Here is a 27,350-nt window from a genome sequence, read left to right as displayed (position 1 = left end):
TGTACAATGATCTCTGTTGTTTTGAATCTGTACTCCAGTACTTTGGATTTGAAATGATGCAAAGACTATGAGGTTAACGTGCAGACTGTCAGCTTTAATTTTAGGGTATTTTCATCCATATTTGGTGAACCGTTTAGAAATCACAGCACTTTTTCTACATAGTCCCCCCATTTTAGGGGACCAAAAGTATTGGGAGAAATTCACTTGTGTATTAAAGTAGTTCAAAGTTAAGTATTTGGTCCCATATTCATATCACTCAATGATTACATCAAGCTTGAGACTCTACACATTTGTTAGATGCATTTGCTGTTTGTTTTGGTTGTGTTTCAGATCATTTCAATAGAAATGAATGGTAAATAATGTGTTGTTTGACTTTGGAGTCACTTTTATTGTAAATAAGAATAGACTATGTTTCTACATTAATGTGGATGCTACCATGATTACGGATAAGTAATGAGAAAGTTAGACGCACAAATATCAAACCCCCAAGACATGCTAACTTCTCACCATTACAATAACAGGGGAGTTTAGCATTTTTGGGTGGGTATGATATTCTAAATCAAATCAAATACAATTCTATTTGTCACTTGCGCCGAATAGTGAAATGCTTACTTGCAATCCCTTATCCAAAAATGCAGTTCAAGAAATAGAGTTAAGAAAATATTTACTAAATAAACTAAAGTAAAAAATAAAAAGTAACACAATAAAATGACAACAATAACGAGTCAATGTGCGGGGGTACAGGTTAGTTGAGATAGTTTATACATTTGTATGTCTGTAATTTTCTCTCACATGAGCTCACTGTATTGTTCAACCTAAGGTGAATGATTTGTCACTAGGTCTGTCCAATTGTTATACTATGTAACTAAGGGAAAAGCTTTCAATGCTGTCCAGATGGTGTTTCAGATTTATAACAGGGGTTGGAACCAGTTCAGGGAACAGATCTGAAAACAAGAAAATACATTTTTTTAGAGGAACAGAATCAGAACTGAGAATGAAGTGATCTATACTGTTCCGGAACAGAACCGTGATTTTTAAAAGCATGGGAACTGGTTAATAATGCTCTTTTATGTTCCTGGCATTTTTTCCCAGTCCCACAAAAAAACCACAACAAAGCGCCTATGCAAAGTCCTCACTCTGTTACTCAGAAGCATATTCTAGTGTCTACCTGCCAGCTGAAAATCTTTGCCAGTGCATGTGTAGGCTATATACCTGCCCATTCCACTCCGAAGCATACGCTACTGTAGCTTACTGATGGTACAAGTGGGATTCAGAAATTAGAGAGATTTTTAGAGAAGAATGGATTAACTTATTTTAATGCAAGTTATCACGTTTTACAGTAGATTTGTTAACTACAAAAAGATAAGACGTGTTTCATTTTAATTCTAGTGCTGCTCTGCACACAAACGCTTGTTAGCTAGCTAGCTCTGGTCCAACGTTAAGCCATCTCTCAGAAGTTCAAAGACATTAAAAGTTCCTTCATAGAAGCAGCTCCTGCGTAGGTATAATTATGCCATAACAAGATGCCCAGTGCTTCAAGCCAAGTCACCTCCTCCACCCTCTCTTGCTCTCTCCCACAAGCAAAATGTCAGTCGCATCTCGCACCCTACATTTGTCTGTCCAATGCATGTAATCAACTGTATAGCTTGGCCGCGCCGTAGCATGGTGAAGTAATTTAATGTTGAGCCAAATGTCCATAAAAATATATATATTTCAGAGATTTAGGAAGGAATGATATAAACCATAACTTTTTTGGGGGTTCAAACCTTATCAGAACTTTATTTTGCTGGTCGGAACAGTGGAATGGAACAAACAAAAATTATGGTTCTGTTCAGAACGAAACGATTGAAAAATAATCTCAGTTCCAACCCCTGATTTATAGTAACAGTCCTGGTCATTTGGACCGCCAGGCATTCCGCTGTCTGAATACTGAATTGTTATAGTTTGTTATTTGAAGCAGGCTCACAGACTCAGACAGGTGCATGCTCTTCTATCCAGCAGATTAAAACGGTGGGGAATCGAAAAGTTATCAAATGAACACATTAACAAATGGCAGCAAATTTGAAGTCCCAAGTTTTCTCACAATCTTTATACTAGGATGAATTAGTCCTAGTTTTTAGGCCACCAGACAAATGGAAAGAAACCCATTTAATCTAAATGGGATTAACCTGGTAAATAAATGGTGCCATGCAGTGTAAGTAAGGGTAAAGGATGACTGAGAGGTTACAAGGTCATCCCTTCAATTTGAAACTAAATAGAGGGAACCTGTGGCATACGATATTGTCTGTTGGAGGAGAGCTTTGGTGATCTCTTACTGTATATGCAAATAAACTGTGCGGATTGTTTTAGATTTTTTTTTAGGAGAAACGGGAGCAACAGATTAAGGCAGAGATTTCTAATTCCATTTCTTCGCAGAATGTTGTTTCTGGTGTTCAGGATAAGGTTGATCTTATCCTGTGCTTTAGATCAGATCACCAACACATCAAGCCTGTTCCACAAGTGGGTTGTAACTCTACATCTGATGTAAAATGTGCTTTATGCCGTACCAAAACATCATACCTGTTGCACCAGCTGTTCTATGAGCTACGCCTGCGATTGTCTTCTTTCATGATATGCACAGACAGTAATATAAATCTATATTTTCAAAAGTTTCGTGTTCATATATCACAACCTCCGCAGGCTTTTTCGAGTGGCCTATGCTTGAGTCAATAGCAAAAGAATACGCTTGACTTATGCTTCATTATAGCATGCCAAATGTGTCTGATTTAGATATTAACAAACTCATAGATGAGCTGCCACCTCCCACTAATTTGCCCAGCCAGAGATCAAATATCCAAATACCCTGACGGGGATTCAGTGAAACAAAATTGCATTAATTGATTGTCAGAAGTTCCATGATTTCTGATAATCAATCAATGTGATTTTGTTTCAGTGAATCTCTGGTAGGAGATAGCCTAGGCTACTACGCGAGAGGAGCAAAATAATCCACCTGTTATGCTAGGCTACATAACATGCTAGCAAAATGTTCTGATGACACTGCAAGACGAGCAAACTAGAAGAAATATTATCATCATGACCACTCACCTCAATTTGGCTAATGTTTCCCCAGCCTAATTGGAACCAAATATCAAAACAAAAATATCTGACATTGATTGATTTATCAAGATGTTCCCACCCTTGTCTCAAAGCAGAGCGATAACGCTGTCCCAATCATAACGGTGCTGAAATGATAGTTGACTCCACACGGATATTGCTTTAAACTTTTTAAAACGGTTGGATGACTTTGGGAGTTTCAATAAGCAGCAATATGATAAATGCCTGCAATGGCATTTAGTCTACTTTGTTTTCATCATTCTGTGATATTCATTCCCACAATAATTATTGAAATATCCACCCAGTTGTGGCTCAGAAAACATGCATCAGATGGTGGGTTTTGTGAAAGTGATGGGGCGTCCCTCGCAAAGTTTTTAGAGCTGCCACAAGGAAGGTAACAGCCTAGTAATGGGCACTGCCTAGCAACCATAATCATGAAGCATCAAATCTTGCGCATGTGCATTGCCTACGCCGGTCTTCAATCGACTAATCTTATTTTTGGTTGGTACAACAGGTATAAATTCTCATCCCGTAGCTACGCCCGACCTAAAGTTTAAGACCATTTTTTTTTGTTTTTTACACCCAACTGGTGCAAATGGCCCTGCGGATGATTCAGGGATGAAAACCGATGCGATTGTTTAATCAATGAGACCTATGATATATTGCATTCTGTGGAGACCTACGTAGATGATACGCGTCCAATACCGGACCAGATCCATCCTTACTGAAATGAGCCAGCACCAGCTGTGCTTCCCTCCGTAAAGCCTGCACGACGACGTGCACCACACGTCCTATTGAAATGCATAATGACATTAAAGCCTGCACGACGACGTGCACCGCACGTCCTATTGAAATGCATAATGACATTAAAGCCTGCACGACGACGTGCACCACACATCCTATTGAAATGCATAATGACATTAAAGCCTGCACGACGACGTGCACCACACGTCCTATTGAAATGCATAATGACATTAAAGCCTGCACGACGACGTGCACCACACGTCCTATTGAAATGCATAATGACATTAAAGCCTGCACGACGACGTGCACCGCACGTCCTATTGAAATGCATAATGACATTAAAGCCTGCACGACGACGTGCACCACACGTCCTATTGAAATGCATAATGACATTAAAGCCACCAGGCCTCTCAGAAAAAAATGGATAATGCCCTTTGTACTCCTTTCCTGAGTCTTTGCATGTTATAAAGATGAAGGAAATTGTCATCCCTGTCATTGACATTGGGACACTCAGTGTTGACACAAAATCTAATTTGAAAGGCTGTATTGACACTGAACAAACAGACAAAGCTAATTTCAGCTCATTTGAGGTCCTCTGTCTCTGGGTCATACGCCTATAAGGTAGGTCCTTACGGCTCTGTTGACACTCTCTGGTTAAGGTTGTTTGTGGTTTGATGGAGGGAGATGCAGGGCTACAGCTCCTCTAACGAAGGGAACAAACTGTCCCGTCTGGACTCCCCATCGACCCCTGACACTAATGGATGCTGATCGTAAACCCTCCTCTCCAGAGAGTCACTTGTAATTACCCGCATTTTAAATCAAATCAAATCAAATGTATTTATAAAGCCCTTGTTACATCAGCTGATATCTCAAAGTGCTGTACAGAAACCCAGCCTTAAACCCCCAAACGGCAAGCAATGCAGGTGTAGATTTATTAGGTGTAGCAGGTGTAGATTTATTTATTATTTATTATTTATTATGCTGCACACCATTACTAACATGGAACATTTCTATTTAAACAAGAAAAGAACTTTGTCAGACAAATAGGTGTGGGCTAGACAGAGGTACGTATGTCACGTATCTCTGACCACGCCAGGTTTTTGTTCTCTGACCATGACTCTCTCACAACTCAATGCACAACACTGAAAGGTTCCAGTGGCCTATTTTACTCTGCCAGGGCTCTGAATTGTCTGATTCTACAAAGACTGCCCTGTCTGCGGGTGTCATTTATTATTTCTCACAGTCAAGTAATAGGGTTTTCCAGGAAGTGTCTGCAGCCATAAAGGACCAGTTAACACAGTAATAATATTTAAGTATTTTCATCTCTACAAAGGTTAAACAGGCCATTGTCTGTTCAAGCTCAAAATCAATACCTGCTCTATGGCAGTGTTTCCCAACCCTGGTCCTCGAGCACCCCCAACAGTACACAGTTTCGTTGTAGCTCTTGACAAATACCTCATTCAACTCATTGAGGGCTTGATGATTCGTTGACAAGTGGAATCAGGTGTGCTTGTCCAGGGTTGGGAAACACTGCTCTGTGGAAACAAAAGTTATTAGTGAACATTGGGGAGCAGCTGGTATGTAACTCTCAACCTCATCATGAATGACTCAACTCAGGCCAGAGCTTTGTTTGCTGTGGACTAGATAGGTTGGTATGTGAGAGTATTCAGGCCAGCCTCTCCCAGACTTTACCTCATCAATGATATTTTAAATAATGCTTTATCATGTGTGGTTTAAAATGTCGGGCGGTTAACTTTGTATGTTTTTGTTTTGAATTCGCTGACATATGAAGTCAAGGAGAGCAATGCTATGTGAAAATGAACACTCAACACAATTTGTTTAGATCTACCTCTTCTTCAGCAATCCTACCTGGATCTGGTGAATCCAATATCCCTTCTATTGCAATATCTCTTCCCATGGTCAAGTTTGCAAATAAAATACTGCAGTTTCAAATGCAATCAAGAACATTGGGAAACGGCAGCACTCCAAAAAGCTTTTACAAAACAGACAGAACGACGTCACCTCATTTCATCGTTTTCTCTCTTTCTTTAAAACATTTTTGGGGGAGTGCCTCCGTTGTTCTTGAACTTGGGATTTCATTTGAAGCCGTTGTCACATATGGCAGACCAAGCAGCTAATAAAGGAAAATAATACTGCAGCTCTCTGCAACAGCTGAGAAGGGCCACATCTCTCTCCACAGTTGTTGGATAATTATGTTTCCTCTCCCATCTTATGAGGACACATAGTTATCTTAACCAAGGAATTGAAGTGGGAGGAAATAATGATAGGCTACACAAAGACACCTGCACATGCACACACAGAAACACACACGCAGAAACACACACACAGAAACACGCACACAGAAACACGCACGCAGAAACACGCACGCAGAAACACGCACGCAGAAACACGCACACAGAAACACACACGCACACGGAAACAAACTAACATAAGAAAGAAAAAGAAAAAAGAGTGGATTCCTACAATTGAAAAGGAAATGACAGCTGACAATGAAAGGATGTCCGGTTGTCATGGTGCGCCTAAGCAATCAATGCACCTTGCAATCAAATCAAATTGCATCTGTCATATGCACCTGATACAACAAGTGCAGACTTTACTGTGAAATGCTTACGTACGAGCCCTTCACCAACAATGCAGAGTAAGAAAGTGGCTAAATTAAAAAAGGAAATAGTAACATAATAAAATAACAATAACGAGGCTATATACAAGCAGTATCAGTACCGAGTCAATGTGCGGAGGGGTATGAGGCCGTACGAGGTAGAGGTAAATTATGTTAAATGTACATGTAGGTAGGGTTAAAAGTGACTAGGAAATCAGGATAGATAATAAACAGAGTCAGCAGCATATGTGAAGAGGGTGAAAGTGTGTCTGGGTGAGAATTTGACAGGGTGCAAATAACAACGAGCAGAGGAAGAGACTTGAGCAACTCAATTTGGACTCACTGACTGGCCTCTCATTTCCTGTGTTAACAGTGAGATATATCTGAGCTGTAACACCAGCTGAGTTACAGCTCAGCTTCCTCAGGAAGAGAAATGGAGACTGAGAAATATCGAGGCAAAAGAAGACTAGAAGACTAAATGTATATGGACCACCAAAGTAGGCACTACCAATGGGCTTCAGAGTGGTATAAGGCTCACCAGAAGATAATGGTTGTGGGCATTTGTTAATTGAGACAAACTGGTCTGCCAATGTGGCCTTCCATTTCCTTCTTGCTGCCTCTGCACCTTTCCATAGCTGCTAAGAGAGCATTTTGTTTTTCGGAGTGCTGCCCTCTCCAACGCTTTACTGTTGAACAAAAAGGTGATGTGATGTTCAACACGGTTTATTTGTAATGTAAATAATGTGTGGGGAAAGTGTAGCGCTTCTCCATGGGGAATCAACATTCAAATGAACAAGAAAAATGTGATAGAGGGAGAGAGTGTGTTCTCTGATCATGTGGATTATGTTAAATGTTGTTATTGATGTTACCTGGCAACTGATAATTGACCTTTGACTGTTGGCACATCTCTGGCTGAAATTCAGCTCTGAATGTAGATGTAGTCTAGCAGCATTCAGTGCAGTACATCGCAACTAGTGCAGCAGTTATTCTATAGGTCTAGCTATGATAATGGCGCCGGAGGAGATGGCTGCCATTTTGCGGTCCCCTAACCAAATGTGCTATTGTGTGGGTTTTTGTCGAGTTATTTGATTCCTGCTTACAAGCAAAAACTAAAGCAGGAAGCACCAGTGACTCGGTCAATAAAAAAGTGGTCAGATGAAGCAGATGCTAAGCTACAGGACTGTTTTCCGGCATTCTTCCGATGGCATTGAGGAGTACACCACATCAGTCACTGGCTTCATCAATAAGTGCATCGATGACGTTGTCCCCACAGTGACTGTACATACATACTCCAACCAGAAGCCATGGATTACAGACAACATTCGCTCTGAGCTAAAGGGTAGAACTGCCGCTTTCAAGGAGTGGGACTCTAACCCGGAAGCTTATGTGAAATCCTGCTATGCCCTCCGACAAACCATCAAACAGGCAAAGCGTCAATACAGGACTCATACTACACTGTCTCTGTCGCTCATCGGATGTGGCAGGGCTTGCAAACTTTTACAGACCACAAAGGGAAGCACAGCCACGAGCTGCCCAGTGACACGAGCCTACCAGACAAGCTAAATTACTTCTATTCTCGTTTCGAGGAAAGTAACACTGAAACATGCATGAGAGCATCAGCTGTTCCAGACAACTGTGTGATCACGTTCTTTGTAGCCGATGTGAGTAAGACCTTTAAACAGGTAAACATTCACAAGGCCGCAGGGCCAGACGGATTACCTGGACATGTACTCTGAGCATGCGCTGACCAACTGGCAAGTGTCTTCATCAACAGTTTCAACCTCTCCCTGTCCGAGTCTGTAATACCAACATGTTTTAAGCACACCCCCATAGTCCCTGTGCCCAAGAACACTAAGGTAACCTGCCTAAATGACTACCGACCCGTAGCACTGAAGTCTGTAGCCATGAAGTGCTTTGAAAGGCTGGTCATGGCTCACATCAACACCATTATCCCAGAAACCCTAGACCAACTCCAATTTGCATACCGTCCCAACAGATCCACAGATGATGCAATCTCTATTGCACTCCACACTGCCCTTTCCCACCTAGATAAAAGGAACACCTATGTGAGAATGCTATTCATTGACTACAGCTCAGTGTTCAACATCATAGCGCCCTCAAAGCTCATCACTAAGCTAAGGATCCTGGGACTCCCACTGCATTTGGGAAAAGTTTAATATCACACCTAATGGTCTCAAGCCCCTGTCCTAAAGATACCTGCTGGCCAACTGTGTATAAGAACATGTCAGTTATACTGTATGACCACCCTATCCTATGCTGCCTGAAATGAAACCAGAAGGGAAGGGAAGGGAAGGGGAAAGGAAAGAAAGGAAGAAAGAAAGAAAGAAAGAGCACACTCTCCAACTCCACTGCTGAGTGGGCTTCAGTTTCGACGGCACAACTCTCATTTGGATAGGTGAGCGGAGAGAGGAAAAAAGGCCTAGCCGCTGAAGGGTGCCCACACACAGAACACCCATTCTTGGCAGAGGTCCAGGTTTACCTTGTGGGGATGTTTTTGTATTGTCAGTACAGTGATTACACTACAGAGAAATAATCACAGAACAACTGACTAGTGGAACAGCCACAGCATGTCTCTCTGCTCTCAGGATTAGACTGCAGTGAATTAAATGAAGCGTTGTCCTAGCAAGTTTACCGTGTTTTTCTACCAATGAACCCGATTTTTCTGGGCATCCGTCTCAGTTCTGTTCTAATGGCAGATGAATCACAGGCGGCTGCTGTAACTGCACTGAAGCGCTGTCTTCGGGTGTTATCGACTGTGTTTAGGACAAGTCTTAGTCGTTGTAAGAACCCCAAGGAATATGTGGGAATGTAGCAGCATATCCAGATCTACAACCTCCAAGCTTTATACTGGTTCTGTAGGTTTGGCTGGTTGAGAGCGGTTGAGGAAACACAAAAGACTTGGAACATGAAGCGTTGACTTAAGTTTGAGACCGTTTCACTCTTCAAACAGAAATCGGTCGTTGTCTCGTTTCCCCTCCTCCACAAGGGGATCCAAAAAGGATGAATCCATCTGTTTTTATAAGTTCTCTTTTATATAATGTTTTTTTTTTCTTTCTGCAGGACTAGGAAGCTCTGCGTTGTTCTAGGAAAATGTCCTTTCTATGTGAAGCTTTCACATAATGTGCCCAGGTAGGAAGCAGCTGTGGTTCGGCTCCTCATTAGAAAGTCTCAGGGATATTCTTCCGGATTACCTCGACTCGGCAGATTTCTCTACTGCCATAGTTTCATTACGTATCCCACCCAGTTCCTTATTCTGCATAATGTTCTTTCAGCTGCCGTACAGTATACTTACCCACCACTTGTAATGTACCACTTTATTTAAGACTGGCACCTGTGGTGTTCAGTAAGGTGTTGTGTCTCTCTGGTCCCCTCTGCCACTGAAGAAGTTGTCACATAACAGTAAGTGTTGGACTCAGTGGGAGGTTAATGTGCCGCTGGGTTCAGATCGCCGGCCTTCTATCAGGGCCCAGCTTGCAGGGGCCCCAGGACGCTGAGATGCCTGCTGAGACTGAGTCAGGCTGACAGGCAAAAGCAATTGCCAATCTGAGAGACGGAAGTCTGCCTCAGACAAAGCGGATGGTTTATTCGTGACCTTGGAGACGAGGGTGTGACAGGAAAATCATTGAAAAGGAACAGGTGCGGCGCTCGCTCACCATTAAAAACGCACTTTAAAAAAAAAATGTAAGCAACTATTAAAAGCTTGACGTTTCGGCTTTCACCAATGACCTTCAAAGGTGACAGAAAAATACACTTTCTAATAGGAGAGGTGTGTTAGACCAAAGTAATGGAGGCTACACACAGCCATGTTTTAGGTTTATACGTTATTTTCTTCCATGAACTATGTTGGAAATTGCTGGTCCTTTTGGTGATGGTCTGATTATCAGATTTGTTCTGCTCACAAGTCTGCTGCTTGTTCTGCTTCAGCAGGTCATGGTAACTTGGCTGCAACTGGAATGTAATGAGCTAGGCCTATTGAAAGATTTGGGTATGGCAGAGTGTAGTTTATTTCTTGCTGATTGGAATAGTACAAGAGAGCTCGGAGTGTTCTAATATGGAACATTGATTAGCAGCATGACCTTTGTATTCAACAAAATATGGGACATTTTTATACAAGATCCTTTCGTTATTCTATCATAAAATTGGTGACCCCCCCCCCACACACACACACCTTGTCACATCTTAGCATCTTAGCATGGTCCCGGTTCTGTTTGGGCTTTCTTGCCAGCACATATGGTCGTTGTCATTGCCAAAGCTTGTTTGTCCATGGGTGGAGATGATATACAATCCCCTCTAGTGGATATAGTTTGAAATACATTAAATATCCTGAAGTGGCCCTGAAGTGTTAATTTGTTGAGTGACAATGGTCACCTGTGCTTTTAAACCAGACATGCAGTGTGCATCTAAAATGAGTAGGTTGTAAGTACTTCAAGGCCTTATCTTTCTTTTTTTTCAGACTAAATGAATCTGCGTATAAATGCACAGGGCCAACAATGAGAGAGAGGGACACGTAGACATGGAGTGGGTTAGAAAGGGGAGGAAGAGTGATTCTCTTTCATCAGGAGAACATAAGAGACTGAGAGCAGAACCCTTTGGTCGGCTGAAATTGGCCAAATAGAGATGAAAGTCTAGGCCAAAACGCACGTGTGTCATGTCTCGCTAACCAAAGAGACTGTACAGAGAAATAGAATGTAGAGCCATCCTGTAGGACAGGCATCACTCCACCTTCCCTGGCCATCTACTCTCATCTTTGATCATCTACGTGTGTGTGTGTGTGTGTGTGTGTGTGTGTGTGTGTGTGTGTGTGTGTGTGTGTGTGTGTGTGTGCGTGTGCGTGTGCTGCATGCACTAATTCAGTGAATTCTCAATGTTGGTGGATTTTCTTTCACCCGTAATACCCTTGATCAAAGGGATTCATTACACGTGATATCTACCACCATGTACATGTCTGCATTCCTGGCCGGTGTTAAAATCAGACTGGTGGCAGTGTGCGTTTGAACTTTGCCTCCCACGCACTGCCGCATCAACCCAAAGAGAAGTTAGCTCTGTACTGTACTAAAAGCAGAACCATACAGCCACTCAACTAAAACAGAACACCGTGTCTCGTCTTGAGAGGTTTGATAAACAGCTAAAAGTGGCACATGGCAGAATGTCAGTTCACATACAAGCGAGCCTGATGTGACTCTAAGGCCAGTGACTCAACAACAAATAATCGATCCATTTCTAAACCCCTCTGGCAGTAGGGCTTGAATACACAGCATCGTACAGTCAGAGAGGGAGTCAGAGAGTTCAGACTGTTATTTCTTTTCAGGGGTCTGAGTGGCACTTGGCTCAATGCCGCTATCTCTTTGGTTAGCAGTCACATAGACCACAATCTCATGGTTCCTCACTTTGACCTCCTATCGAATTCAGTCAGCATTTCTCAAGAAGCGGGCATATAAATATCCTGCAGCCCTGAGCTTCACACACTTAAACAGCTCTGACACTTCAGTTGAAGTGGCATAAGGTCTTTCGTAAAACACATCGCCATGCAACATTTCTGATGGTAATGTCTGATGGTAGAAAGCTCCAAGAATAAGGGATTAGGTCAGTTGCTATGCCATGGACAACTACATGTTACGAACAGCTACTGTGCAGCTTTCATGCTGACAATAGCGTGTGACAGACCGTCTATAATATACACTGAACAAAAGTATAAAAACGCAACATGTGAAGTGGTGATCCAATGTTTAATGAGCTGAAATATAACGTCCCTTATTTCTCCAAAAAAATGTTGCACACATTTTGTTTACATCCCTATTAGTGAGCGTTCCTACTTTGCCAAGATCCACCTGACAGGTGTGGCATATCAAGAAGCTGATTAAACAGCACAATCAGTACACAGGTTCACCTTGTGCTGGGGACAATAAAAGGCCACTCTACAATGCCACAGATGTTTTGAGGGAGTGTGCAATTGGCATGCTGACGGCAGGAATATACACCAGAGCTGTTGCCAGAGAATTGAATGTTCATTTCTCTACCAATGTCGTTTTCCAGAATTTGGCAATACGTCCAACCAGCCTCTCAACTAGCCTCACAACCACACACCACGTGTAACCATGCCATCCCAGGACCTCCACATTCGGCTTCTTCACCTGTGGGATTGTCTGAGACCAGCCACCCGGACAGCTGATGAACTGTCAAAAACCGTCTTCGGGAAGCTCCTCTGTGTGCTCGTTGTCCTCACCAGGATCTTGACCTGACTGCAGTTCAGCGTCGTAACCAACTTCTTCAGTGGGCAAAATCTCACCTTCGATTGCCACTGGCGCGCTAAAGAAGGGTGTTCTTCACGGATGAATCCCGGTTTCAACTGTACAGGGAAGATGGCAGACAGCATGTATGGCGTCGTGTGGGGGAGCGGTTTGCTGATGTCAACGTTGTGAACAGAGTGCCCCATGGTGGCAGCGGGGTTATTGTATGGGCAGGCATAAGCTACGGACAACGAACACAATTGCATTTTATCAATGGCAATTTGAATGGACAGATGCCGTAATGAGATTCTGAGTCCCATTGTCATGATATTCCATCACCTCAGCACGATAATACACGGTCCCATGTCGCAAGAATCTGTACACAATTCCTGTAAACTGAAAAAGTTCCAGTTATTGCTTGGCCTGCATACTCACCAGACATGTCAACCAATTGACCATGTTGGGATACTCTGGATCGACGTGAATGACAGCGTTCCAGTTCCCGCCAATATCCAGCAACTTCGCACAGCCATGGAAGAGGAGTGGGACAATAATCCACAGACCACAATCAACAGCCTGATCAACTTTATACGAAGGAGATGTGTCGCGCTGCATGAGTGCAAATGGTGGTCACACCAGATACTGACTGGCTTTCTGATCCACGCCCCTACCTTTTTTTTAAGGCATCTCTGACCAACAGATTCATATCTGTATTCCCAGTCATGTGAAGTCCATAGATTAGGGCACTAATGAAATCATTTCAATTTATTGATTCCCTTATATAAACTGTAACTCGGTAAAATCTTTTAAATTGTTGCATGTTACATTTTTTATATTTTTGTTTAGTGTAGCTATACCCCCAATCGTTCAAAACCTAGAGGCAAACTACTATTTTCGTCTCAACCGCTTTAAGCGGACATTGGATGTTACTCGCACGGATCGATGACCTCGACGGATCGATGACCTAAGTGGCATTCGCTTGACTACATAAAACAAATATATTTCAAATGTCCACCGCGGGCTACTGTTAACCTGCTGGCCGGGTGACGGATCTCGTCTTGTGGGCGTATTTGGCTCAGGCCTGATCTATATGATGAGAAGGGACAGGGACAGCCTGATGCCTTACCTCTGATGTCAGACTGAAGAGATAAGAGACCAGATGGTCCCCACGACAGATGTCGGCCTTCGTTTTTTTCCTCTTTCTATATTCTGCATGTCCTCTCCGTCTGTGTCTGCCACTCACACGTCCTCCTTTTCTATTTCGGTCTTTTCTGTTTGTCTGTCTCTGTCCATCTCGAAGTCACATACTCTTATTCCCGCTGTCTTTTACAGCAATCCCTTTTCACGTGTAAGGTTGTGCAGCAGCCCGTTCTGCTCTGCTCCTCGCCTTTCTGCTCACACAGCGCTACACTATCAGCCAGGAATGCAAGTGAAATCAAGGAGGCTTGGAGACACACGGAGACATCTCTCCTCAGTCCTCTCGCTTCCAACTGTTTATTGTTGTAGTACGTGTGCCAAGCAATAAGTGAAATTCAACTGAACTTGTCTGCCCGTTAGCTTTTACAATTGCGATACTGTCCAATCCGTGAACATCACTGAGGTCAAATGTCGAGGCATACTGTAACTCCGTAGATATGACAGGTAGTGTAGGATTCAAGGCCTTACTTTTTATTGCTACATGCCGTAGAATGTTTCTCAACTATCAAAGATAAACATTGGGAGTAGGGGGAATCTCCTCCAATTGTCTAAAAATAGACCGTTTTATTTTTAGCCAGTTTTTAGCATTCTCTCTGTTTTTTTCTTCCCCTCTCGCTCACTTTCTCCCCCCCTCCCTCCCCCTCTCTCTCTCTCTCTCTTTCTTTCTTCCCCCTCTCAATCTCTCACACTCACTGGCTTATGTCACAAGCCATGAGGAAGTCATGAAACAGGAAGTGAGCAGAAGTGGACGGGGGGAAGAGAGAAATAAGATAGTCCGACAGACAGAGAGAGACCGACAGACAGATCGCACAGTTTTCAGCACAGTTGTCAGTTGGACTGGAGCTCTGTAACTCGTTGCCAGGTTTGTGTTGCGGGACTGACAGGCTGGCACAGGAATGCTAGACAGGACAAGGAAGACTGCTCTTTGGTGAGCCACCACAAAGGAAGCCAGAGAGGGGACAAAGGACTGGATATGTGGGGTCACCGGGGGAAGTGGGACGTCCCTCCAACCCCTCCGCTTGCCCCCCCTCACAGGTAGTGGTGTGTGCTCTTTACTTCTCTTGGTATTTTGGTCACAAACCATTAATGGCTAGAACGTGGTGTGAAACCTAGACTATGGAAACATTTCTCTATATTCATGGTTTGATTTGTTCCATGGGACTTTAAGTTTAGTATGTCTACAAATATACTACTTAAAGTTTTACTTGGGTTATAGATGCTGAACACTAAGATGGCTTGTGAACGGGTGTTTATTTTCTGTGTTGTGTCGAACTTAGAAATGTAGTTTTGGCGTGTCCACTTATAAAGATCTTGGCCATCGACCAGTATGGGATTCATTTATGAAATAAAACAGAGCTGTATAACGTTCTAGAAAGTTGTCCATTAGCCAGCAAATTTGACTGGGATGAACTGGGTAAAGACTAAATGTCATGAGATGCTGAAGTTGTGCTGTTTTAGGATGCTGCTGCTTCTATGACAGTGGGCAATAGTCAAGGTCTGGACATTTGTCTTGTTCTGGAAGAATTAGCATTTTTTTAGTTCTCATTTCTGCCACATCTGATATGTGCAACATCTGACTTCTGCTCATTTGAATTGGATGCACAATTCTCTATAAAAAGAAAAGAAGTATATCGTAACATTCACACTTTTGTTTTGGTTATATTATCCCCATTTTGTCTGAAGGCTTTTCACTCATCAAACAATGTATCCACATGATATTTACTTAGTACAGGAGTGTGTGTCATTGATTCACCCCCGGGAGGGAGAAATAACTCAGTTGCACCACATACCCACAGGGTGGCGCCCTAAACCTCTACTTGTTTTGTACCATATCTCCATCTGCTTATCCATCTGTCTCACTGTCTGGGTTTCTGTTTAGTCACACAGTCATCCATCATCCGTGCTATGACTGCTGTTCTTTTCACTGTATGTCCTTCTGCCTCAAATATTGTGTTCCGTAACTAGAGGCAATATAGAGGAAATTTACTATTTTATACAGTGGGCCTATAGTGTGAAGCTTTCTCTTTCTGCGCCTATTCCTTTCTTGGAATAGAAGTTTCTATTCTCTTTGAGCTGTTGTAGGTCCTCTACTTTTGACAGTTGAAACCATGCTGTGTGTTGCTGTTTGGATGCTTCTCCCACATGTAACACAGCTGAGGGGTATACTAAGAAGGAAGATCAATGAGTTAGCCAACTAACTTCGATAAACAGCCAGAAATAACTACTACAAGAAATAAGCTAAACATAGATATGCATTTTGGGTTGTTAAGTCAATCAGATTAAAGTCCATTTCAAGCTTGTCTCTCTTGAAAAATAAAAAAGTTATTTCCAAATATTTAGGCAAGTTAGCTAGTTGATCCTGCTTTGTAGTATACCCCTCTGAGGGAAAGAAATAGGACCAAAACAGAAGCGAATGGAAGAATAGCAGGAAGCACCTTGCCGTTCGCGGTTCAGTCATAAAGTGAGTACAACTCCCCCGCTGGTGACATCACTTCCTTCCTGTCAAGGTAGTAGAAAGTGACAACAGGACAGCTAGAGGGGCCATGCTGCTGCTAGTGCCTTAAGCTGCCCAGGAATGTGGAATTTTCAGGTAGACCTAAAAATAGAGGCCTGCCAATCCCGGTCATGCTTATCTATTTACTTGTTGACAGATCAGCCACTTTGCTGTCTGTGGACTCTGCACCCCTTGTATTTACTGTATGGCCACAATGTTGTAGCCATGCGGTGGCCTGATGACTGTTTCAAGTGGGAAATACTGATTTTATTCAATCTGCACAGTAAAGGTTGTCTGCTCAGTGCTCAGTATGAGGCCTTCTCCCTCAACCCCACAGGTCCTGGTGCTCCCCAATAATCTGCTTCTCTACATTCCGCTGTTCCTCCTCACCTGTAGAGTCCTGTCCCAGTCTACCTCTACCTCTCTACTACCCCTCCAATGCTCCCCCTCTCCCCCTGGGATATACTACCCTCTGCATGAATTGCAGCTCTGTTTGGCCCCTTCTCCCAGTCCCAACCGCTAATAGATCTCTCCAGCTTGTAGTCCTAAAAAAAACGGAAATGAGTTGGCATTTTCGACCTCTGGTTCGTTGGCCATTCCTATGGGGGAAATGAATTGGGGAAAGAATGGGGTTTGGGGATGAACACCGAAAATAAGGTCTGAGGTTATGAGACGTCAGTTAACACAACCTTTTTATGAATTATGAAGCCTTTATGTGCTTGTTTTGATTACTTAAATGCTTAAAAATTCACAAAAAAAGTGACGTTAGCTGATGAAGATGATCTCCTAGAACAGAATGTATAATATGTTTTAAGCCTGTGTTAACCACAGACCTTATTTTCTGCGTTTTATCCAAAAACCCTCCAAAAATCCTATTAATTTCCCCATAGTCTTTGGCCAACGAGCCATGACGGAGTAAGCCTCCATTAGTGCCTATAAAAACACGGCATTACTAATGCTCTCATTGGTCAGCTAATCTAATGACCAACCAACCACATCGACTGAGATCCCAATCACAGATCCTTCTATAATCTAAAGGACCTGCTGTCTCGTAGTTCGATAAGACCTTACCAGTGATGCTCTGGAGCAGGTTTTCATGTCCAATCAATTGAATTTACAGCAGGTGGACTCCAAGTTATAGAAACATCTCAAGGATGATCAGTGGAAACAGGATGCACCTGAACTCAATTTCGAGTCTCACAGCAAAGGTTCTGAATACTTATGTAAATAATATATTTCTGTTTATTTTTAATGAATTGGCAAACATTTCGAAACCTTTTTTCACTTTTGTCATTTATGCGATATGTTGTGTAGATTGAGGAAGAAATGTATTTAATCCATTTTAGAATAAGGCTGTAATGTAACAACGTGGGAAAAGTGACAGGGTCTGAGTCCTTTCCGAATGCACTGTCATAAAATATCGACCAACTATAAAATATTGCTGTGATGTTGACTTACGATGATGTTTGTTATAAAGAGATTGCAACGCGGACAGAAGACACTTGCTGTTTGAATCACAGGGGATGAAAGGTCTCTCCACAGAAACAGCCCACCCCCATAATGTAATTGGGGCGTGACGTGATCCCAGATAGGAAGGCACTCCAGAACCCCATATCCTGGACCTAACGCTTCCTAATTGATCCTGTTAACTGCAGTGTGGTCCATTAGGCTGAGACTCTGCCTGGTGTGACCAGTGCTGGGGGGTCAGAGCCTCCAAAACCTCCAAAGCCTGAACCTGCTGCTTATCAGTGAGGTTCCTCTTCTCCAGCTCTCGATTGTGTGACTCACATTGACACAAAAACTCTCAATTGCACATGTAGTGACATATGTGCAGTGGTAACATCAACCGTGGTCTTGCTTGGTAGCCTATGTCTGTCTTAGTGACGTGGTAGTTGCTTGAGACTGTTGTAGGAATCGTGTATCTTTCCTCACTGTTGTTTTGTGACTAATAGGTCGTCTGGTGAACGAACTGGAGCCCTGTATCCAGCCCTGTCTGTGTGGCGCTCCCATCTCTCTTCCTCCTCGTGGCCTGATGCATTATTGATGCAGAGGGCGCTCTAAAAACCTGGTGATTGATTCGCTTGATTAGAAAGGGGAGCAGGATGAGGAGCTAACTGGTTAGTGACGTGGCATTTGGTGTGGATTTGATCCCCAAGTATGAAGCCGCACGTACATCTTCTAGCGATGGCGAGTCTGCTGAAAACCCTATTCCTAACATGGTTTATTTGAAAGATATTCCCATTTTGAGGACAACTAAACGAATGAACAGGGCTGGGGCCGTCCTATTTTCTGCCCAGCAGACACAGAGGAGCCTGTTTTAGGGATCCTCTGATGGCGTCAGTCCAGGGTCTCCTTCGCCTGATCATTTTGGTGACTCATATCCATACATGATGGCGTAGTGGACACTTTCCTCTGGTTATCTCAATCTGATGCTAATGTAATAGAGGCGGAAAATCACTGTTTGTGTGTAAGACAAAGAGCGAGAGAGAGAGAGTCTGTATTACTTTTTGACCATAGATGAGATAAAGATAAGACAATAAATGTATCGGGGGGGAGGACTCCCCAGCTGAGGCTGTTACTTCATAGACGCCATGGTTGACATTTTCTAATTAGACAGAGTAAAGTTTGTGCTATAACCATTATCTGCTGACTCTGAACCCAGCAGTGTTGACGCATTGCACTCTATAGTGTGCGTTTTAAGCCATACCAAGTGGATGGCGTGGGCTTTCTATCTGTCTTTATGTAATGTTTGAGTAGGCTGGCAACCGAACATGCGGCAGTTCTTGGTGCCAAAGCTGGAAACTCTTATCCACACAGAGAAAAAGTGAGCAATCGACTGGATCAACAAATGGAACATAGACATCACACAAACACACACACACACACGCTCCCCGTCCATCTATATTCTCTCCACATCTGTCTGTCTCTGATATTTTTGTGAGTGAGGCGGAGCAACTTGGCGACTTAGCGAGAACAAGCAGGCTGGCTGTGTCAGTGGGAAGTGTCTAGCACAATACTCACACTTCCACACTGACAGGCAAGCAGTCACAGGGAGTTTGTCGTACTCCCACACCACACAGGGCTTATGGTGGAGTGTTCTGGGCTTTCCTTCTTCTCCCCCTCCTTCTCCCTGTCTCTCATGTATTTCTAATGAACCACCAGCGGAGGGGAGAGGGGGAGAAAGAGAGAGAGCAGCGAGTGGAGAGTACAAGCTACACACTGAAAGACAGGAAAAACAAGCAGGCAGCTGAATAGGCACCTAATCTTGGGGTCCTATGAGTGCCTCTTCTGGATTTGACACTTCCTGGACTGTTGCAGTCCTGAGAGAGGGAGCTGTGTGAGTGCATAATTGAGCGTGAGCAGCAGGGAGAGCAGTACGGACAGCAGAGGATCAGGGAAACGGAAGACAGAGGTTCTCAAAAGAGAGGGGGGATGTGAAGTGAGAGAAGGAGCAGAGGAGAGGGGAGAAAAAAGGAATGAAGGAAACAACAAATCCTAAGAAGCAACCTCTGCTTGAAGCCAATGGATCAAGGACTCCAGGATTGAAATCTGCAGCAGGACGTGTGCTGGTGGAAGTGTGCTGTTGGAACTTGAGGGAAAGAGAAGGGGAGCAACAGAGGGGAGAGACAAAGAATAATACAGGACATGGCTCAAAGGATTACCTCTCTCTCCGGCAGAATGGGACGCTTACTCCACATGGAGGCTAATCAGGACCTGGGAGCCTGAGCATCTCTCTCTGACTTTTCTCTTCTCTGTTATCTTGTTTGGTCTAAGGAAGGTGGGAGTGACTGAGGTAAGCCCGGTAGAGAATTACTGTTGTTGCCATTTTTGCTGTGGCTACGGCCATGAGGACGTTGTGACTCCTGGAGCACTTTGAGCACCTACTCTGGAGTGGACCTGCGTTGGTGGCTGACGGAGAGACTGCCATGGAGCCACAGTGTGACCAGGGGGCAGGGCCTGGCCTGACTGGGTCCGACTCAAACCCGGGCTCCCTGTGGGACGGACAGAATGCCATCACGGCCACCTCCGCCTCCTCTTCCAACTCAGAACTGCCCTCCGCCCTCTTACCTGACGAGGAGCACCCGGACGCGGACCGAAGGCCAAGCAAACCCTTCACTGGCCTCAAACTGTTCGGCAGGAGGTAAGACACAGACCAACGTCTCGCTAAGCCACTGAAGTGCGTTGATCACAATGCTGTGGAGCCTGTAAATGTTCGGTGGCCGATTTTTGATTCCAGGATGCTTACTTAGTAGCAGCACCAACAGGTGTGAGTTTCCAGCACATGCCAATAATGACTGGGCTGTGTGTGAGCGGGTTAGTTTCCATGCAGTTGTCCCTCTCAGGCAGCTGTAGTACAGGTATCTGCATTAGGTATGTATGTATGTATGTATGTAATGTAATGTAATGTAATGTATGTAGTGGTTACTGTATGGGGGATTGATCTATGTCTAGAACAGAGCCTCTGTCTATACAGTACATCCTGGTCTGCTTTTGGTCTGACCTTGATGTACGGTCCACACACGAATCAAAGACTAGTTTGTTGTTTCCAACCCTTGCATACCCTGTCGCTGAGTGTTGCAACGTAACACCATGGCATAAATGAAGCACTCGTGTTTCATTAGGCAGTATTGCTAGTCGGCGAAACACTGCCTGGGTAGGCTACAGCATGGGATGCACTTTGCCCGAACTAGCTTCGAAGGAGTGAGGACATGTAGGAGGTAAAGACTGCTGAGATTAACAGTCAAGGATTGATTTAGTAAGAGTGAGTGAGTGTTTCCATGGCCAGTGGAAGAGTCGAGGCTTGATTAGGAAACTCTGATCATCTCCTCTGCTCTCTGAGAGGGCGTAAGACTCATTCTCATCATAGCAACATAACGGTCACACAGTGGTGTCACAGTGTGTCCCCATGGTCATGACACACCGAGAGACCACGCCAACGTCAAATCCCAGAATTCCCCCTACAGTCATGCACATCTAGCTCTGGTATGCTGTCCGCTGTCCTTCCGAATTAGTTCCCCTAATAGCGCGGAGATAGAGCAAACCTGGCAATTATCTTTTCGGCTTGTAACCCACAGGTGGCTACGGCCAGTGAGACTTCGAAGCCTTGCACCCTCCGAGCAGAACAGGACGAGAATGTTACATGTCTCTCTCCCCGAGAGGTTATTTTTAAACCTAATTAGCTGCTCTGTTTCCCTCCTGCCTTCCCTGAAACCCTTCAAAGCACAAAACACAAGATGAAAAGATGAAGGCTTTCCAGAGATGAAGTTTGGGCTAATCTGAGCCAGGGCGCTGAGACCCGTGTGATGGAGTTTAGATGTGTGTGTGTGTGTGTGTGTGTTGTTCCGCTGAGACCTGGGGTCCACATACTGTTGGCTGGTGATTACACAGGGAGATGTGACTCAGATCAATCAGTCACAATGGCACTTACCACAGCACCATCCTCGCCAACTGTGTCACCGCTGAGTTCATCTTTGCGCTCATAGTTAGTTCACACAATATTTTCTTTGATGCAAATGAAATAATGAGAAACGACAAGAAGGAACAGCGTGACACTGTATCACTGTTTGTTTGCGAATGAACAGAGGGGTCCTTGATGATGTGTTGCTGGTGGATGCTAATCCAAGAAGAGCCTTTGTGTAGAGATAGGGTTTGAGGGCTGAGATAACGGTCATGTCAGCCACGCTGTCCTGACGGATTTAAGGTCTGTGTCGGAAGTCAAGTCAGCACTGACACAAGATGTGCCTGGCAGTGATGTCATTCAAACGAGACACGTGACATGCCTCCCCGCTGCTGAGAGCACCTGCGGTACTCCCGATGTCATGGCACATTAGCTAATGAGCTAATTACATACTATCCTAGTTAATTTAGGTAATCAAATGCAAGACTCAATTTAAGAGCCCAGTTTAGTGCGTTGATATAACCAAATATGGACATATATTCAGTCATTTCGGAGTACGTCTCTGCTTGCATGCAGCGTGCAAAGCAATGTTCTGACCACTATAATGACCTTCGTCCTGATCAGAGTGCTGTAAAACATTTTCTTGTGTCTACCTTTGCGAGATACTATTGCTGAGCGCAACAATGAGTAGGAATTCCATTTTAGTCTTTCTCTTTCTGTGTTTCTCCTTCTCTCTCTCTCTCTCTCTCTCTGGCTGTTTGTTTGCTTTCCTGTTGTTTAAGTGTGTTTATCTCTGAGGCCCTGAGTAAAACACATGCTCCCTGTTGGCTGTGATGGCGCAAAACGGAGAGCATTTTGTCGGGGGTCTCCCGCCTCTTTAACTCAGTGGAATTTTAATGAGCTAGAGCTGGTGGGGGCTACCTGGATCAGACCTCATAGCCATTCATGCCCCCCCCCCCCCAATTCTCCCTCTCCTCTCAAGGAGAAATCCCAACTTGACGTCGACAGACTCCAAGGCCCATTGATTTCTAACAAGGTGCTATGGTGTCAAAAACACAATTATTTATTTGTCCTTTCTGAAGCAACAGGAAGTGCAACATCAGTAGCTCCTGTGTCTACTGTAATCGAACTGAACCGAGGTCATTCATTCATTTGGGGACCATCAGAACCTGGCTGCCTGGGTTAGGGCCTACTATGGGTCACAAGTCCAGGACCTTTTTAATTAACAACCTTTCACCCTTTACAATTCCCAACCCATGGTTTGCCGTTTTGCTAGAGAGAGGCCCCGACCCTCAGAAGGAAGGATCATGGAAAGGAGAGAGAGGAGGGGAAGAGACAAAAAGACATTAGGAATAGAAGAAAATGTTATGAGGCTATTTTAGTTCCGCTTCGGGCCTCTGATAAGGAGTCACTGATGATATGTTACAGGACAGTGTCCATATGGTTTGTGGAAGCAGGCGAGTGGGAACAGAGTGGGAACACACTTCTTCCCTCTGTTTAAACCGGACTGACATTTGTTGATATGGGTTTCCCAGGTCACAAGGATGTAGAAATAGGGAATGAAGGAAAGGAGGAGTTGAGAAGGATTTTTTTTTTTTAAAGACTATAACTATAGCCCACATGATCTTCAGTTCAGTCTTCTTACAAAAGCTGACATGCTTAAGTCTTAGCCTGGTGGGAAATAGCCAGAAAAGTCGAGCAATCATTGTGGCAAATGGTCCTGTGATATGTTTTCATGGGATTCACACTAGATCAAATAATGATCTAATCCGATCCACGAATAGAGACGCGTTGACTCTATTGGGGAGGGGGGGAGCTACTTGAACATACTTCAAGTAGCTCATTAACACCGCTGATGTCACCGCGTAGTGTGGAGACGGGCTTCGATGGACATCAGGGGTGGCCCGTGTGTTTTCGCGGGAACGGTCTCTGGAGAGCTTAGCAGCAGTTTGAATGTGTCAAGCACGAGGAATGTGTTAAGCAGGCCGTTTTTGAAATCGGCGTAATTGATTTGCCGTCAGGTCGTAAAGGGCTTATCAGGTTTTAACCCGTCTTCCTGCAGACGGGATGTAGTTCTGACCCTGTTGTCAGCTGTCGTATCGAGACACGTGCCGTGAGGACAATGCTCATAGTGAATTTGTGTGTCAGTGGGTTACGCAATAAAGAGATTGACTTCATCCAATTACACTGAAGGAGTCCTTAAGCAGGGTCTTCGAGGGTCTTTCGAGTGATGCGTTGGGTTAATAAGGATTAGCTATTAGGGCTGGGAATTGCCAGGGACCTCACGATATGGTATTCTCACGATACTTCGGTGCCGATATGATATGTATTGTGATTCTCACGATTCTATATGTACTGCGATTGGATACTGCAATTCTATTGCGATTTTAATGTTACAAACTTGATTGATCTCCGTATGTCTGCTGCAGAGAGACAAGAGAGCATGATCGGTCATGGAAATGAAAGTAAAAGCATTTGGAGTCCGATATCTATATGCATTGAACAGAAAATATGAACGCAATATGTAAAGTGTTCATGAGCTGAAATAAAGGATCCCAGAAATGTTCCATATGCATAAAAGGCTTATTTCTCTCTAATTATGTTCACAAATTTGGTTACATCCCTGTTATTGAGGATTTCTCCTTTGCCAAGATAATCCATCCACTTGACAAGAAGCTGATTAAACAGCGTGATCATTACACAGGTGCATCTTGTGGACAATAAAAGGCTAGTCTAAAATGTGTAGTTTTGTCACACAACACAATGCCACGGATGTCTCAAGTTTTGAGGGAGCGTGCAATTGGCAATCTGACTAAAGGGATGTCCACGAGAGGAGGGATGTCCACGAATGCCTCCAACATCATTTTAGAGAATTTGGCAGCACATCCAACCGGCCTCACAACAGAAGACCACGCCAGCCCATGACATCCACAACCGGCTTCTCCGCCTGCAGGATTGTCTGATACCAGCCAACAGGACAGCTGATGAAATTGTGGGTTTCCACAATTGAAGAATGTCTCAGGGAAGCTTATCTGCGTGCTCGTCGTCCTCACCAGGGTCTTGACCTGACTGCAATTCGGCGTCCTAACCAACTTCAGTGGGCAAAGGCACACCTTCGATGGCCACTGGCATGCTGGTGAAGTGTGCTCTTCATGGAGGAATCCCGGTTTGTACAAGGTGTCTGGCAGACAGCATGTATGGTGTCATGTGGGCGAGGAGTTTGCTGATGCCAATGTTGTGAACAGAATGCCCCATGGTGGTGGTGGAGTTATGGTATTTTTTATTTCACCTTTTATTTAACTAGGCAAGTCAGTTAAGAACAAATGCTTATTTACAATGGCGGCCTACACCGGCCTAACCCTGACGACGCTGGGCCAATTGTGCACCGTCCTATGGGACTCCCAATCACGGCCGGATGTGATACAGCCTGGATTCAAACCAGGGACTGTAGTGACGCCTCATGCACTGAGATACAGTGCCTTAGACCGCTGCGCCACTCGGGAGCACATGGAGGCAGGCATTAGCTACAAACAACAAACACAATGACATTTTATCGTTTGCAATTTGAATGCACAAAGACAACATGAGATCCTGAGGCCCATGGTTGTGCCATTCATCCGCCGCCTTCACCTCATTTTTCTGCATGACAATATACGGCCCCATGTCGCAAGGATCTCTACACAATTCCTAGAAGCTGAAAATGTCCGTTATTCCTGAATAGTATTCCGTTAGGCCTGAATACTCACCAGACGTGTCACCCTTTGAGCATGTTGGGATGATCTGGATCGATGTGTACAACAGCGTGTTCCAGGTCCCGCTGATATCCAGCAACTTCGCACAGCCATTGAAGAGAAGTGGGACAATATTCCACAGGCCACAATCAACAGCCTGATCAACTCTATGCGAAGGAGATGTCGCACTGCATGAGGCAAATGGGGTCACACCAGACTGGTTTCTGATCCACGCCCCTACCTTTTTTTAAGGTATCCATGACCAACAGATGCACATCTGTATCCCCAGTCTTGTGAAATCCAAAGATTAGATCCTAATGAATTCATTTCAAATGACTGATTTCCTTATGTGAACTGTAACTCAGTAAAATCTTTGAAATTATTGCATATTGCCGTTTATATTTTTGTTCAGTGTAATATCGTCCAAAAATAATATTGCGATATGTAACTATCGATCCCCCCCCCGTCACTGTTAGCTATGAGAATGGTTAGCTTTCATGGCCTGATGATGGGATGTTTTTTATTATAAAACACTTGCCTTGTGGAATATGTAGAAATTGCTACCTAATTTTCATTCATCCACCATCCACGATGGCTAAGCAAAGATCTGTCTCATACTTTCCCTTAGCCTTTGGCTATAATAAATTAACCGAGAATGCCACTGATTGCCTGACACCTCTAGCAGAGAAAATCAATCGCAAGGTGTGTTGACCCAGAATCTATAGGTAAACAGGCTTTAAAGGATCCATGAGTGCCTCAACACCCATTTCCCTGGCAACCGAAGAGACACTGGACCAGAGCCAGAGTTTCCTCACAGGGGAGCAACACCACAACACAAGGAGTCTATATGTTACTCTGCCTGTTTCAGGTTTTTTTTCTTGTCAGTTGGAACACCAGGGATACCCGTATATGGACAGTGCATTCTCAAAGTATTCATACCCCGTAATGTCTGATTGGTGGAGTGCTGCAGATATGGTTGTCCTTTTGCAAGGTTCTCCCATCTCCACAGAGGCATTCTTGAGCTCTGTCTACTGTGGGACCTTTACATAGTCAGGTGTGTGCCTTTCCAAATCATGTGCAACCAATTGAATTTAACATAGTTGGACTCCAATCAAGAAACATCTTAAGGATGAACAATGGAAACAGGATGCACCTGAGCTCAATTTCGAGTCTCATAGCAAAGTGTTTGAATACTTATGTAAATAAGATATTTCTGTTTTTTATTTGTAATAAATTAGCAAAAAAAATATAAAAATCTGTTTTCGCTTCGTCATTATGGGGTATATATTGCGTGTCGATTGATGAGGATTTTTTTTTTTTTTTATAAAAAAAAATTTAATGGCTGTAAATGTAACAAAATGTGGAAAAATGGAAGGGGTCTGAATACTTTCAGGAATGCACCATATTATTGAATCAATAATCAATGTGTTTTAATATGTCTGTATGGTCAAAATAGTGCATTCATCACTCTCCAGGAAAGAGGCATTGTAGGAGCCTTTTTGTTTTGATGGTTTTCAGTGGCCGCAGGGAACGTGATCTGCCTGCGGTCGACCCAGAGATCAGTTCACGGAGTCAGTCACTTACTGCTCCCTTTGCCCTGTTGAGATTGGCACAAGGCTGTCAGGCTGGTGCCTACTGCTATTTTTAATTTTTTACCTTCAAATATCACACTGTGACGCATTTACAGCCCCATACAAATGCATTTGAAGCAATGTTATAAAACCATTTTAAAAGTTCAACCGTGAAGTTTGTTTCTGGGATCGTTCCAGACCCATGGCCCTTGATGGTGCCCAACAGTACAACATATGGTGGCCTATATACAGTG

At 43.9% G+C, this 27,350-nt stretch overlaps 1 protein-coding gene and 1 long non-coding RNA gene across 7 annotated transcripts in view; one reads left to right on the top strand and one right to left on the bottom strand.

The window, feature by feature from the left end:
- LOC135546911 (diacylglycerol kinase zeta-like) overlaps positions 1–27,350 on the top strand; it is a 117,954-nt gene that overhangs the window by 2,250 nt on the left and 88,354 nt on the right. Inside the window, exon 1 of one of the 6 annotated variants that reach the window (XM_064975527.1) lies at positions 14,658–14,937. The exons of 3 other annotated variants lie outside the window; for them this stretch is intronic. In XM_064975527.1, the coding sequence (XP_064831599.1) occupies positions 14,876–14,937 (62 nt within the window). In that variant the 5' untranslated portion in view covers positions 14,658–14,875. Of the gene's footprint in view, positions 1–14,657; positions 14,938–19,626; positions 20,538–27,350 lie in introns of those variants that run through there. 2 more of the 6 variants (XM_064975507.1, XM_064975520.1) reach the window with 2 other exon arrangements.
- LOC135557361 (uncharacterized) lies at positions 786–14,220 on the bottom strand. The gene is made up of 3 exons (XR_010458205.1): positions 13,832–14,220; positions 5,293–5,372; positions 786–944 (listed from the first exon to the last, which is right to left on the bottom strand). It is a non-coding gene; the product is annotated as an uncharacterized LOC135557361 (long non-coding RNA).

This window comes from Oncorhynchus masou, chromosome 1 (genome assembly GCF_036934945.1).
Source record: "Oncorhynchus masou masou isolate Uvic2021 chromosome 1, UVic_Omas_1.1, whole genome shotgun sequence".
Lineage (NCBI taxonomy): Eukaryota > Metazoa > Chordata > Actinopteri > Salmoniformes > Salmonidae > Oncorhynchus > Oncorhynchus masou.
This window is presented reverse-complemented; position numbering and strand designations above follow the sequence as displayed.